The 14,305-nt window shown below is 46.2% G+C and overlaps 1 protein-coding gene across 2 annotated transcripts in view; it reads right to left on the reverse strand.

Annotated features, from left to right (window-relative positions):
- VWC2L (von Willebrand factor C domain containing 2 like) overlaps nucleotides 1-14,305 on the reverse strand; it is a 46,169-nt gene that overhangs the window by 19,036 nt on the left and 12,828 nt on the right. Inside the window, exons 3-4 of one of the 2 annotated variants that reach the window (XR_013182970.1) lie at nucleotides 7,850-7,979; nucleotides 865-2,148 (exon numbers count right to left, since the gene is read on the reverse strand). Coding sequence is in view for 1 of the 2 variants with exons in the window: in XM_054636532.2 (XP_054492507.1) it covers nucleotides 7,850-7,979 (130 nt within the window). In the remaining variant the exon portion in view is untranslated. The remainder of the gene's footprint in view (nucleotides 1-864; nucleotides 2,149-7,849; nucleotides 7,980-14,305) is intronic. The other variant, XM_054636532.2, reaches the window with a different exon arrangement.

Below are 14,305 nucleotides of genomic sequence, written 5' to 3' on the forward strand. Positions count from 1 at the left end.
TCATGTAAAAGGAGCAGCTCAGACATAAATTATTTGAAATAAGTCAGCCCCTTCTTAAAGACCTCTACTCTACATATGTGTAGGCTCCAATAAAGAAGCATTAAACATTCATCAAATTAGAAATACATGAAGACAGTGTCTGCCACTGTTCTCACACAGGCTTCACAATCCCAACCTTCTAGAGCAGCCAAAGCAAACCCTCTCTAATCCTTTCAGAACCCTGACCATGCAAAACACCCCAGCCTCCTGCAGTGTGCCTCTGAGCCACCCAGAGGTATCAGCAGGTCAGATCCTCAGCTGGAGGAAATCAGAGTAAAAAATGCTGTGTTTTACACCAAGTGACACCGACACAGGATTTGGCTTTCAGCTTCTCTTGCAGCAAAATGGTTTACAGCAGTGTCATTGGATCATAAAAGAAAGTCACTTCATTTTCAAGTCACACCAAGAACCAGGTGGGCAACAGCAACACAATGCCTGCTTTAATTTTAATACTGCCCAGGCTCCTTGTTCAGGTTCTGCAAAGGAACCTGCCTTCCCAACAGGAATCTTCCCTCCCCTCCAAAAAACCCCTAACCCAGCCCTTCTCTACAAGACACAATCAAGATGAGAGTGAACCTTCAACTACCACTCTCACAGCCCAGTGCACACAAACTTCAGCAACATCTCCCCAAGGGGGAACAATCATGATGAGCAAAAGCTTCTTCATAAATATTTCTGAGTTTGAAGAGTAATGCAGAGCAGGTAATGTGTTTCCCACATCTGTGAGAGCTGAAAGAGAGCTTTGGAGCTGCTCCTGTCCCACAAATGGCTCCTCATGATCCCCCCTGACCCTTCTCTTCAGGGTGCCTGTAACATTCATCTGACCTCTGCTGTGGTGGAGGCACAGAAGCATGGTTAGGACCTGGGGTACCAATTCAGGCTAGCAGCTTTCAGCTCCTGCCTGGCCTTCAGCAGTCAGGCAGAGCCTTTTCCTGCCGTGTTTAATTTGTGAATTATCCCTTTCTTGCTTGCAGGGCAGAGGCAGAGAGCACAGAGGCTTGGGAAGCAGCAGGTGAGCCGTGCAGGTGAACACACCAGGTTCAGGGGCTGCTGTCCTGCTGGCTCCAGGCTGCAGCTCCCTGGGAATGGAGCTCTTCCAGCAGCATCCCTGTCACTGCACAGCCCAGCAGCCCAGCTTTGTGTGAGCACTGAGCTGTGGGATGGACTTAATCACATTAAATGCTGCTCAGTTCAGGGCTTTTTTGTTCTCTAAAGGCTTTTCCTCTCCCTCGTCGCTCTCAGTCTCACTTCCTCTGAAACTTCACAAGGTGGCAGATTCAACTCAGCCCTCCCTGATGCTGTCTAACATCAGGATGGCTAATTTTGGAGGTTTCAGCTTTTCCAAAGCTTTTCACTGTTATAGAGGCCTCTTCCAACAGCTGTGACCCATCTTGAGTCAGCAGGGCATTTGAGCATCTGGAGAATCCAAGTGCTGGAGATTTCCAAAGCAATGGAGGATCTAGGTCTTGACAGATGCTTTTTTGCCTAATTCTCATCAGCAAGTTCAGCACCTACATGCCTTTAACCCCTTGGCCTGAAGTGATCAGATGGATGAGCTCCACTGAAAATCAGTTTCAGGGAAATAACTTCTCAAGGAACAATAAAGCAAGCACAGGAGTATTTTGTTAGGTTGGTGTCTGCCTGCCCAAATACACCTCTTCATTTCAGTTTTGATCTTCTACCAGCTTTCAAATCAATCCTTTATTTCCTCTGTTGGCAATCAAATCACTGCTGCAGCTGAGCTAAGAGGGCTCCACAGTTCACACTCCTGCTGGTCATCACAAAGAGCATCATCCAGTCCTTCCTGTGGTCCCTTGGGCTGACACCTGAAGGGGGTGCTGGCTGTGGGGGTGACCAAGTGCCCCAAAAGTTGGCTGCCATCAGTAATTCCCAACCATGCAGGGTGATGAGGCTATGCTATGCTACTGCCTTCAGCTGCCAGGACCTGGGGAGAGGACGGTGGAGTCCAGCAAAATCCGGCGTGGGGAGCACTTCTTCTCCTTGGCTGGGCACATTGCCTTGCATCTGCACAACCAACCAGCACATTGCATAGACTGGGACTGAAGGGGGTTTAAGTGCAATCTTAAAATCTGGCCATTTCAGGAATTCCTGAAATAAATTAGAAGAGGAATTTTATTTAGTTGTTGTTGTTTTGGATTTTTTCTCTAAAGGGATCTCCCCATGGCTCCAAATCACTGTTTTCCACAAAGTAAATGAACATGAAGTCTTCTCTCATCCTCTTGCCACAATTTCTGTGTCGCCTTTATCCTCCAACAGTTGTATTTAATCAAATGGCAGACAAAACATCCTGTGCCCAAATCCTTCCCTCTTTTTTCCTCAAATTTCAGTAATTTTTTTCCATGCTTCCTTGATTTTTTTTTTTTTTTGTCACTGATCAAGTTGGAAGCAGAAGCTTTCCAAAACAATGACCTGGAGCTTCAGCGATCCACATCTTGCAGATAAATAACAAGCTACATTTATGCACTGGATTATTCCATATTAAAACCTTGGCACTTTTCAAGCAGTGATAATTTGGAACAACAGAGACCGTGTGGGGAAGGGTTTTTGTCAGTCCTGGTTACCAACATGCACTGTTAATCCATCACCTACAAGAATTAACATTGAGATGGAGCCTTTTGTCCTACAAAATCCCAAAGGGTTTTGCAAAGTGAACAGCTCCCATTGCCCTGCCAGGGCAATCCCTGGGCAGGGGTTTGGCTGTCCCTGGTTGGGAAGGAAGAGCCCTGCTCCCTGCCTGTACTGCCAGTGCCTCTTCCTGTGGCATCCAGGCATTCCTGCCCTGCTTACTATGGGAATGGAAATGAAGTTCATGAACCACCTCTGAACTGGCTGGGCAGGACAGGAACAGCCTGGCCCATTCACAAAGTGCCCCAGTGCCCACAGCTCAGCTTTTCCAAAGGGACACCCCCTGGGCACTCCCAAACATCTCCCACTGAGAAAAAATGCATTTCTTCATAGCACTTGCTAAGAAAAGGCAGCATCAAAGGTCTGGCCCCAGGTGTTATTCCACACAGAGACATGCAAAGCTCACCCAGGGACACGTGGAACACGGATTTGTTTGCCAAAGGAGAGGCTTCAACAGGCTGGGAAAATCCCTGGGGGGGGGTTCCTGAGCAAGACACACTGTGTTACAGCAGGATCAGGCTGGGGTGCAGAATGCTTATTTCAAATTAACTCCAACAGAGAAATAATGAGCACTGAGTTTATATTTCAGTAAATTAAGAGAGAAGCTTAGGTAAAATGTGGGTTTATATGCACGGAAATAAATTGTTATTTACTCACGTTTGTGCTCATGCCCTCAAATATGAAGATATTTGTAGGGATTTATTAATATTTATACCACATTATAATAAATTCCCACAAGAGCTTTGCATGAAGACATGCTATTTTACCAATGTAAAATCTGTTGAAGGTCAAAGGGATCTTTTGCTTGTGTGTGGATGGCAGGATCAGCCTCTTTACTTGGAAATCTGTATCAAGTGTGATAATTTAAAACTTTAATTAAAGACTCAGTGACACATTATCTACAAAATGTCTTCCTGCTGCCCAGTATTCCATCACAAATGTCTTCAGAAGCCCAGGCTGAGTAAGCACACTTGCCAGGAAATATTTCACTGTGGACATGTTAGCTTTTATCTGGCTCGTTGGGCAACAGATTCTTTTGTTGAGGATTGGTGACAACAAAACTTAAATTAGAGGCAAAACCAGACCCCAACCCAAAAATATATAATATTTGTTTTGTTCATCCCTCAAGAAAATGAAGCACAGGGAATTTCTCCTTTTGTGCACTGCAGTAGGTGAGAGTTGCTGGGAGCTGGCAAAGCAGAGGAACCCATTTAATCTGGATCACAGATTAAAGCAGATGAGGGGATGTGAGGGATGATACAGTGGGGATTCCCCCCATCCCCTGCTCCCAGACCACATCCAAAGGGTTGAAGGAAATGGGAAGAGCAACCTCCAAGTGATGCACAGAAAGGGAGTTAAAACACACACACCCCAATACCAGGGCTCACCCCAGAGTAGTGGATGGGTTTATGGGGAGGGACAAGCAGAGGTCTGGGAATCAAGAGCACAGGGTGAGGAGAGAAGGGCCCAGGAGCACCACACAGGCACCTCTGCAGCCCTGGCCATGCAGACCTGGCTGGGAATTTTGGCTCTGGCACAGGCAGAGTGCAGGGATGTTCTCACAGAACTGCAGCAGAAGCTGGGGCAGGAGGGACAGAGGTGGTGGCACCACGAGCTGGACTCTCACAGTGCCAGGCCACTTGGAGATCCCACACAGGAGAGAGTTAACAGCAGTGACACACTTTTGTCTGGAGGAGTCACAGGGACTGGAAAGAACAACTCGAGGCCATAATTCTGCGGTCTGTCACTACCAGGAAACGTGAAATCCAGTGACCTTTCATCTCTGTGACAGAAATGCTGCACAGCACCTGGAGCCATCGCCCTTAAAATCCACTCTGACAAATTGGATGATAGGACATGAAGGAGAAAACGTCCTCTGCCTCCTTCACCCCCAAACTGGAGCCTCCCAGTGAATCTGCATGCTCGGTGTGGAATGTGGGATCCCTTGCCAGGAACAGCCAGCCTTGAATGAGCTGCTGTGATTAGTGAGGCACAAGATAACAATTTCATTTCTTTGGCCAAGAAGGAACAAATCTTCAAAGCCATTTGTTTAGACTGCTCTTAAATGATGGGAGAGAAATTGGTATTGGCTTTCTATGAATTTTCAGGCCAGGAATGTTAGAATCAACAGTTTTTTGCATTATCACAGAATCACAGAATTCCAGACTGGTTTGGGTTGGAAGGCATCTTAAAGATCATCCCCTTCCACCCCCTGCCATGGGCAGGACACCTTCCACTATCCCAGGTTGCTCCAAGCCCTGTCCAACCTGGCCTTGGGCACTTCCTGGGATGGGGCAGCCACAGCTTCTGTGGGCAACCTGTGCCAGTGCTCACTGAATCACAGCACTTCTGCCCTTGGCAGAACATAATGAATAAGGTTATGAAAATCTACCTGACTGTATGAAAAGAGAATTATTCTCTCATTAATAGCAGCAACAGCTAAACAAGCAGGCAAGCCATGCTCCCAGGGTTGTGGTTAACCTAAAATGAGGATTTTCCTTACCAAAATTTTAAGGGGTAGGTTTCAAATTGAGGATTTGCACCACAGAGATTACCCCCGCCCCCCCCCCCCCCCCCCCAACAACTGTATCCCTTGAGCTCTTCTGTTTGTCAGTCTGAAATTACAACCACAGGGACTAAAATCTTTTCATCACACTAGAACATGGCACTGTGTCTTCACCACTTTGGCAGAAGACAAAAGCTACTGGATGGAAGGAAAAAAATAAATTTAAAAGGGGGTGTTTCAGTCATTTAAGTGGGTCTGTCAGCTTGTGTTATCTTCATGCATTTGTGAAACTGAGCTTTAATTGATTGGCTGAAGTGGAGAGCTGAAAGACAAAATTTTGGTCTCAAGATGAACACAGAGCTGAAAACACTGTGCTCCTCATTCATTAGGATGTGTCAGAGGGATTCAGATGGGAAAGGACACAGAAATGGCTGCTACTTCCATTTTAATCTCAGACTGTAAGAGAAAGGTGAATGGTGTGTGCCACACTCAGCCACGTCCAGGAGCAGTAACAAACTCTGATCATCAGATTCCCCACGACACAGGAACTGCCCTGGTGCCTACCAATTTCTGTCACTGTGGGAATCACTGCATTACACTGTGAAGGACACAGCCAAAACTGCCAGCCTGGGCCAACTCTAAGCCAGTCAGCCCCAGCAGCAGCAGGAGGAGCAGGAAGCCCTTCCAGCTGAGGGGTCTCCATCCCTACAGCCAGGCTGGGCCACCAGGAGGGGTGCAGCTCCCCCCACTGCACTGCCATGCAGACATGCTCCTCCATCCCAAGGAGCAGCCACGACCCTCCCCTGGCTGAGCTGTGCTGCAAGCCCCAGAGCCCAGGATTCCCAAGGCATCCAGGCTGCCCTGAAGGGGATGGTGGGAAATACATCCCTGCCTAAAACAGCTCTCAGGTGTAGAGCTTTATGTGTATACCCAAGAGATGAGCAAAGAAAGGAGTGGAGAGATTTAGTAAAATCATGGATGAAGCCTCCTGGTTTCCCTGTGAGGGTTCCAATCACTTCCCCGTGTCCCACAGTCCCTTCAGCACACAGCTGATCTTCCTCCTGTCCTTGTCCTACCAGCAGGAGCTGCTCTTTCCCTTTTGGGAGGAAAGATGTATCTCACCCCTGGTCACCATCATCACAGAAAGCCACCAACCCCCAAAGGGGCCACGTGGTCCGGGGGGAAATGGCCGTGGTGGGGAAATGCAGCAGCTCCTGGAGCTGTGAAAGCCCCCCTGAGCCTGCACTCCTGGGAAGCTCAGGGATGCTCACAGGTGGGACTGATGTGACACAGACTGGATGGATGTGCTGCCACTGGAAATGAGGGGATTTGGGATGGTGCCCTACACAAGAGAGGAACACAGAGGCCACACAAGCTCCAGAGGTGTTTGTTGGGGTGTCAGTGGGTCTGAGCTCGGTGACAGGCCTGGGGACAACCAGGGGTACCCTGGTCACCAACCCAGGACACCAATGTTGGTGAGTGTAATGAGAAACCTCACACCCAAACACAGCTGTACGCAAAGGTGGTGCACAGAGCTGGGTAACAAATCTCTCCTCTGCACTTCAGCAATAAAAACAAACCAATGAGATTTCCTACAAACATTTTCTGCTTTCCAACAGAAACACAAAACTCAATGAAAATCTGACAAAATATTTTTGAACAAAACTACAGATACAAACCTCAAGATTTCAAGTAATATTTATGGCGTAATTTTCCAAATATTTTTTAATTTTTCAAGTTCCTTCAGTAAAAGTATTTTATATTTCCAACTCCTTGCCTTTACTCTGTCTTACAGAGCAGAAAATGTGTTGAAAATGTTATCTCTTTACCAACATTTTCATTTAGGTACAAAAGCAACCATTGCTCTTATCCAGCAGCAGTGATGTATGTAAGAGCAAATATATACAGATAGTGAATTCTAAACACAAGGAGATGAATCCAAGTAGCCATTTCTTACATGTTTAGAAAGCTGTGAAAAGGTTTATGTGCAGCTGCCTTACCTTTTAATCTGTCTTCATATCTACTTTAGGAGAAAGGTGCTGTTTCAGAGATGTATGTGAGTACAGGCTGTGGTACAAGACCCGGGAGACCTTTTTGGAAACAGATTTCTTTTCCAAAGAGGTACTTTCAGTCATTCCAAAACATTCCTTGAAAGTATTGATGAATCTAATTCATGAAATCACTTCAGCAGGACAATGAGGGCCAGTGCTACACAGAGACTCCAGCACACAACTAACAATGGGGTTCTTCTGGGGTTGGGGGTTGTCTTACTGGCCACAGGAAAAGTTCTGCCACTGATTTTGGTGAGTCTTCCCTTGGCCTTAGGCAGTAACCATTGGTTTGTTAATGCAGGGACAAAGGCCCTCTCTTTTCTCATGTATTTGGTTCTCCATTAGACTAATTTTGAGACAATAAAAAAGAAATGAAACAACAATCACTGACATCAGGACTCAATCCCATAACATCTTTGCCAAGCCAGCCACTCCATCTGCTTCAAGGAGAAGACACAGGCCAGGAAGGGCAGCTTAAATGTTGACCCCACAACCCAAGCACCAGAAGAAGGACCAGCCCATGCCAAAGGAAGCAAACCTCAGTAACAGCATTTCAATCAAAAGTTTCCTTTGTATCTCTGTTAAAGCCAACACGGTTCTTTCTTACCATTTTTGCAGACAGGACAACACTGCTCTGGCTCATAGACCGGGTTGACACACTCGGGGACTGCGCAGTCTGCTACAACACAGTGAACTTCATTGCTGGGCTCGCAGCGACACCATTCGCATGGCGAGGGCTAGGAACAAATCTCAAATTAGCCCGTGGCCTCCCGCAGCTCACAAGTTTGCAACATTCCCATCTTGGCACAAGATAAACACATCAGCGTTCAATACCCCTTGACTGAGCCATTCATCATGGCTGATACAAGTTAACCTCTGGAACAAAAGAGCAACAGCTGAAATAGGAAACCACCCCATCAGAAAAACCAGCCAGCCTTGTTTTCCCATGCAGAGTGTCAGGTCTTTTAGGATTTTGGGTCCCTTTGCCAAAAACCTGAGCTGCAGCCTCTAGGTTGTACCTTGCTGTACCCATCTGTGTTACCTTACACGTGTGGCCAGAAGAAGAGCAGGATTTGTGGCAGGTCCTGAGTGGTGGTGTGTTCCAGGAAGGGAGGACAGGATTTTCCAGGCCATGCCCATCTCTCACATAGACCACCAGTGCCAGCCATCCCCAAGCTGTTGGAAGGGTGCTGCTGGGACAGCCTGTCCATCCCCCAGCCTCCTGGGCTGTTTTCATTCCCACTTTTCAGAGCAGAGGTGAACAGTGTTGCTCTTGGAGGGACAAACTCATTTTATTCTGTGTTTGTGCAGCACCTGCCTCAGGGGTCTGTGAGCACTCCTGTAACACAACCATGAGATCTCAGCCAGGCCCCTGTCCTGCTTGCTTCAACAAGGTTTGTGAGCAACTGGCTCACATAAAATACAAAAATAATTAGGAGACTGAGTAATTCTGCTGAGTCAGGGAATTCAGGATTAAAGCACCCAGCTAAATGGTTTTGTTTCAGCACCATCAATTTGGCCAGGAAACTCTACCCACCTCCAAATTGCACAGAGTTGTTACTGTCTCAATCTTTAAAAAGCTGTGAAAATCTGCTGAAAACATAGAAAGGTCAGTGTTTTAAGGCTCCCAGTGACTTATGTGTGTGCTAGTGTCATGAAAGCATGGCAGCAGAGCTAAGGAAGGAGAAAAAGAGGAGAATTGAAAGGAAAATAACTTCCTTTCAGTGCCAGTAGGTTTGATATGTAACTCCCAGTTTCTCAGCATCCATCACTAACATTTCAGTGAGTAAATGTGGGTATTGGGAAAAATTCTGCTTTATGTGAATCTGCAGCTGTGGGAATTCCTCAATATTAAAAAATATTACTCAATATTAGAAAATAAAGTGGGATGCAAAGAAAGAAAGATTCATCCTGATGTATTTCAGACCTCAGTGCTGGGTCACTCATTTCAACAGATAGATAGAACCTGTGAGCCCTGTTTGTGGCTTGTAAGAAGCTCTTCAGTTCACCTCTGAAGAAGCTCCATGTGTCTTGAGTCGAATAATTTATTCCCAGGAAATTTATTTCTACCTTAAAATGCACTAATTAAAGCTTCCCTTGCTTTGTCTCAGCATCTGCAGTCTATAATTCCCATCACCTCTCATTTGCTCATGGCTTTGGCAATTTAGATAAAATCAGCACTCCTTGAGCAAGGGAAGAAGTGTGTGGAGGTGGAATTCCTCTCTCTAATTATTGTTCCTCTTTCAATCCTGCTTTGATTTCTGTCTGAAGCACCAGGAATCTAAATTCATTTGACTGACATTTCTTATTCAAGGCTATTTAATAGGAAGAAACAATACAGAAGAAAACAGACAGAGCTATTTGCTGAGGGATCAATAAGAAAATTGCTGCTTTGTTTTTACTCATTTTAATCACTAATTATAAGGAGCAGTAGAACTGGATCTTGTGATTTGTGGAAGCTTTCACTGACGTCTCCTCCAGGGCTTGTACCCATCCTCACCACTCCAGTGGCTGCAATGCTGAGGAATAAGTGATGCTTTTCCAGGGCTGCAGCCCAATCCACGGCTCAAAGAGGATCAGCACAAGCAGAAGCTGCCCCTGAACGACTCTGCAGCTGAGCAGATGAGACATGACACACACATCTCCTGCCTCAGCCTTGGTGGTGCAGCCTGAAAATGACACTGTGACAAAGCAGGATGTTGCCTGATGCTCAGAGTAGCTTTCCAAGCAGCAAGAGCTGCACACAATTAGAGAAGGAAAGCACACCCTGGCAGAACACAGTGAACTGATGCTTTGAGAAGGCTGACCTAGAACAGAGTTAAAGAATAAAGTAGGGATTTATTAAAAGACCTCAATGGATCCACCTTGGGCAGCGCAAGAGCCCAGCCACGGCTACACCCAAGATGAACCAAAATGGTCACAAAATGCCTGACCGGTCATGAGGTCTCTCACTTTTTTAAGTTCTGGTCCATTTGCATATTGGAGTTAATTGTCCAATTACAGCTTTAGGCTATAAAGTCCCATCCTCCTTGTTTTTCTATCTTCAGTCCAGTGTTGTTTGTACTTTTTGGGCCTGGAGCTTGTAACAGCTGTCCTTGGACAAACTGGAAAAGGATTGTTGTTCACCTACCCTGTGAAGAGAACTTGCTAACACTTGATATGAAGCTCAGAGTTACACACTAAAGCAGCACAGAATCTGAAAAATATAAAAGCTCAAACTTAAGGCATCATTCTCCCCTTTAGAGGCTTGACCTAAGCTACCAGATGAAAAGGCTGCTTTGGCATGAACCAGACCTTTCCCTGTCACCTCCTCCTCCTCACTGTATTGAGGTCAAGCCACTTGGTCTTGTCACCAGGATCTTCTATTATCTGAGTGCTTTGGTCACTTGTCAGTGCCACTCACCATGGGAGACTCCTGCCCTCCTGTCCACTTGGTTTATCAGAGCTGTGGCACTTTCTTCCATGGGATGTGCTTTGGGATCTGATCTGCAAATCCCTGCCTGTTCAGAAAGGACTTTGCCCCAGGCCCACTGATTGAGCATTTTGAAACTGTTGTCTGCAGGCTCTGCATCCAAGCTATTACTTTCCCTGGTCCTACCCTTCTTGTGGAACAATTCTGGGACACTGGCCAAAACGTCCTCTGTCTACTGGTACAGGCAGAAGGAAGCCTAAGCAGCAAAAGGACAAACTGGGAGCCAGTGAAGAACAGGGAACCAGCAGAAGATGTCCTTAAGTTTTGTTTCCTGTTTCCTAATTTAAAGATTATCCCCTGTGAAAGAGGGGTGGTTTACACTTTTGTAGCCACTGAAGTTCAAAGAACAGTTCCAGAAAGGAACTCTCATCCCTGCTGAAGAAGGACACTGAAGAAACACAGGGGGTTTTCTGGAGTAGGAAGGAGAGAGCACACCGTCCCACATGAACAGTGCAAATGCTTTATTTGCATCCCTTAAAATGATATTCTGGAAAGAATGTTAAGACTAAAGGATCACAAAAGGTGGTAATTTACTCACTCCCGTGTCCAAGGCAGAATAATCTCTTAGAAAACGCTCTAGGGAAGGATTTATTAGGCAGCATTTCAAGAGCTGTTGGTGAAGAAACGTTCTGACCCCTGCCCAAAAGGAAAGGGTGCTGCTGATGTCCAGCCACAACATGGATACAACATCCACACCATTCCATGGTCCTGCACTGCTCAATATGATTTCAGAAATGGCCCTATCAGGAACAAGCTGGGCCCTTCTGTAGAAGGTATCAGTCAGCAGAGCAGCTTGACTTGGCCAAACCAGTGCAGCACTGAAATTCTTTTTAGCCCATCTCCACTCCTCATGGGGGTGAGAGCAGTGACCCTCAGAGCCAGTGGGGTGATACATTGGATGCTGTTGTCAGGGTAGGGGCCAAGTCAAGCCAAGCTGGTGGGAAGCAGACATGGCCAACATCTATCCAATATTCAGGGCCTTTTAACAGCAGCTGAAATGGGGCACACAGGGCACAAGGGACCTTCTCAGTTCTGCACTGACCCTAATCTCTCCTTCAGCCAGTCACTCAAAAAGACTGGAGCAGCACAACCCATTCATAATCATCCCTAAGATCACAGCCCAATTTCTAGTTCTCTTCTGTTCTACTGATCTCAAGGAGGACTGTGAGCCCAGGTTTGGCTGGGAGGGCAGGTTCAGTCCCTGGGCAATCCTCTGTGGGATGGCCCCATCACACACCTCAGGATGGCCGGAGGAAGGAGCCAGCACTCCCTCTGTTGTGTGCCTGGAAAACCTGAGTCTCAGGTGCTGTCAAATGGGAAACATCTGCAATCAGCAGAGTTTGTTAACAATGCAAGAAGGAAGGGAAATTAGAACAGAGAATAGAAAATACACACGGCTAATAAAAATTTTATGTGCACGGGCACATAATGATAAACTTGATAGAGGATATAAACAAACACATGAAAAAGGCAGCAAAGCCAACAGAATGAAAAACAAGATACATCCTGAGCAGGGGAAATTGGGAAACCAACCAGGATTGGGTGCCCCACCTCCTGACCTTCACTCTTGCACCCATAGACACCAGCTCCCCACTGCTTTCACCCTCTTTTTGGAAGCAAATGCCAGCACAGGTAGGAATTATGACTGCTAACATCCTCCAGCTACTCCTCTCTTACAGGGTTGGGCACCACCTGGGTCCTTCTTCAGTCAGCTACAAGGTTTCAAAAACCCATAGAAATTTCAAATTTCAGACCTCTGATAGGTCTATTTTGTGAGCAGGCCCTCTAAAAGTCTAAAAGTCCTCTAAAAGGTGGGCATCCAGAGAGATCACATGATCAAACAATTCTTTAAGCAATAGCCTACAAAACTGATTATTTCCAAATATAAGAAGAACATGGAAATCTGAATTCAGAACTCAGAATGTTTAAATCTACTCCTTTATGTTTTTCTACAGCTGAAGAGATCTGAATCAAACTTTTTTTTTTAGACCAGGCAGCTGGTATAATCACTGGTACAATAACTGACACACAAAACTTCAAGATTTTAGGCAAGACCTTGCAAGAAGCACTTCAGTGATGCCATTTAGTCATAGGAATTCTCTTGTTGCAAGTACTTACTGAACCTCATCTCTGTATTTCTCCCTTACCTCATGCCATAGCCACAGCACCTAAGCCCACCCCTCTGCTGCCCCAAACATGGGAAAGGCTTTTCTATGTCCTCACTTTTCTATATCCTCACCAAGTAGGGAATACTCTCCCCTGAGTGAATGAAGGAAGCATATCTGTATTTGTGAAACATCATTTTGCAGCCCTCCTCCTGCCTGCCTGCAATCAGGATTTCTCTGTCTGTCTGCTTGTCCATCACTCTTAGCTGCTTCTACACCAACAGCTCTGGAGAGGTGGAGAGGGAGTGATTTACCTAAGACAAACTAAAAACCCTGAAGATGACATCTGACTGATACTTTTTGTTCACCTGTTTGTTCTGTCAGTCAATAAGAAGCCATTTCCCTCACTTTTTGCTCTGCTGCCACATTCACCAGGCTAACTGGTTTCCAAGTCACCCAGCTCAGGAGATGTCTCAGACCAAGTTTTAAGGCTGCAGTTCCCTGTGATCAGTTGGGATTCTCCCAGCTCGTTTTGCTCAGACTTGGGGTTTGAGGCTCATACCCCTCCAGGAGCTGGGAAAATGCTGCTCATTTTCCAAGCAGCCTTCCAAGATTAAAATGCTATTTGGCACCTGAGGATTTCAAGAGCCAGTAGATCTTGTGTCATTAAAACTGTTACTGCTGGAGACCTTCCACTCCATGAATTTGGACACCAGCTCCTCCAGGCAGGTTTAGCACAGCCATTTCCTAACACTTAGGACCTCTCCTCACTTTTCCAAGAAATGGCCTTGAACTGTGTGGCATTTTCTCTGTACCTGGGTTTTCAGCCTCATGGAAGAAGATTTACATCTTTGCTGGAGCCAGGCTGCTCAAAGCCTGCGATGCAGTAATCAGGATTTGTTGTGCTGCTCTCTTCCCCTCCTTCCTACAGCTAAGCCTGAAGAGTTTTTGCACAAGGATGTGCCCTAATCCCGTCCTGGAAGGCTTTATCTCATTGCCAAGGTCCCATGAAGTGGTGCATAAGGACCAGGCTCTCGTGCTGCCTGACACACACCAGACTGTGCAGAGCAACACAGACTTCACAGCCATTGTATCAGGAATACTTCACTTTTCTTTTGGGGAACAAAATAAGTGTTCACAACATCTAATCATGTTACAATGCACCTACTGATCATTGTGCAGGGGCTGCATTGGAAGACAATCCAAGTATTTTCACTGAATACTGTTATTGAGGCCTGTGGTGTTCTTCAGAGTCAAAGAGGTGAATTTACAACATGGCCTGAATGATTGGAGCAATCTGCTTGGTTGACTGGAACACAAAGAGGGGTATAAACACAAAACTAAGCCAGTGGGCTTGACTCTGAGCTCTGGGGAAACCCAAGGAGTCATCACATCAGAGCAAAGGCAGAGGAGATACCGGGACTCTCAGTACCACTGCAAACCAAAGTCAGGCATTTCAGCTCCCAGCTCCTTCAAACACCAAAAA

This window comes from Agelaius phoeniceus, chromosome 7 (assembly GCF_051311805.1).
Source record: "Agelaius phoeniceus isolate bAgePho1 chromosome 7, bAgePho1.hap1, whole genome shotgun sequence".
In the NCBI taxonomy this organism is placed as follows: Eukaryota; Metazoa; Chordata; class Aves; order Passeriformes; family Icteridae; genus Agelaius; species Agelaius phoeniceus.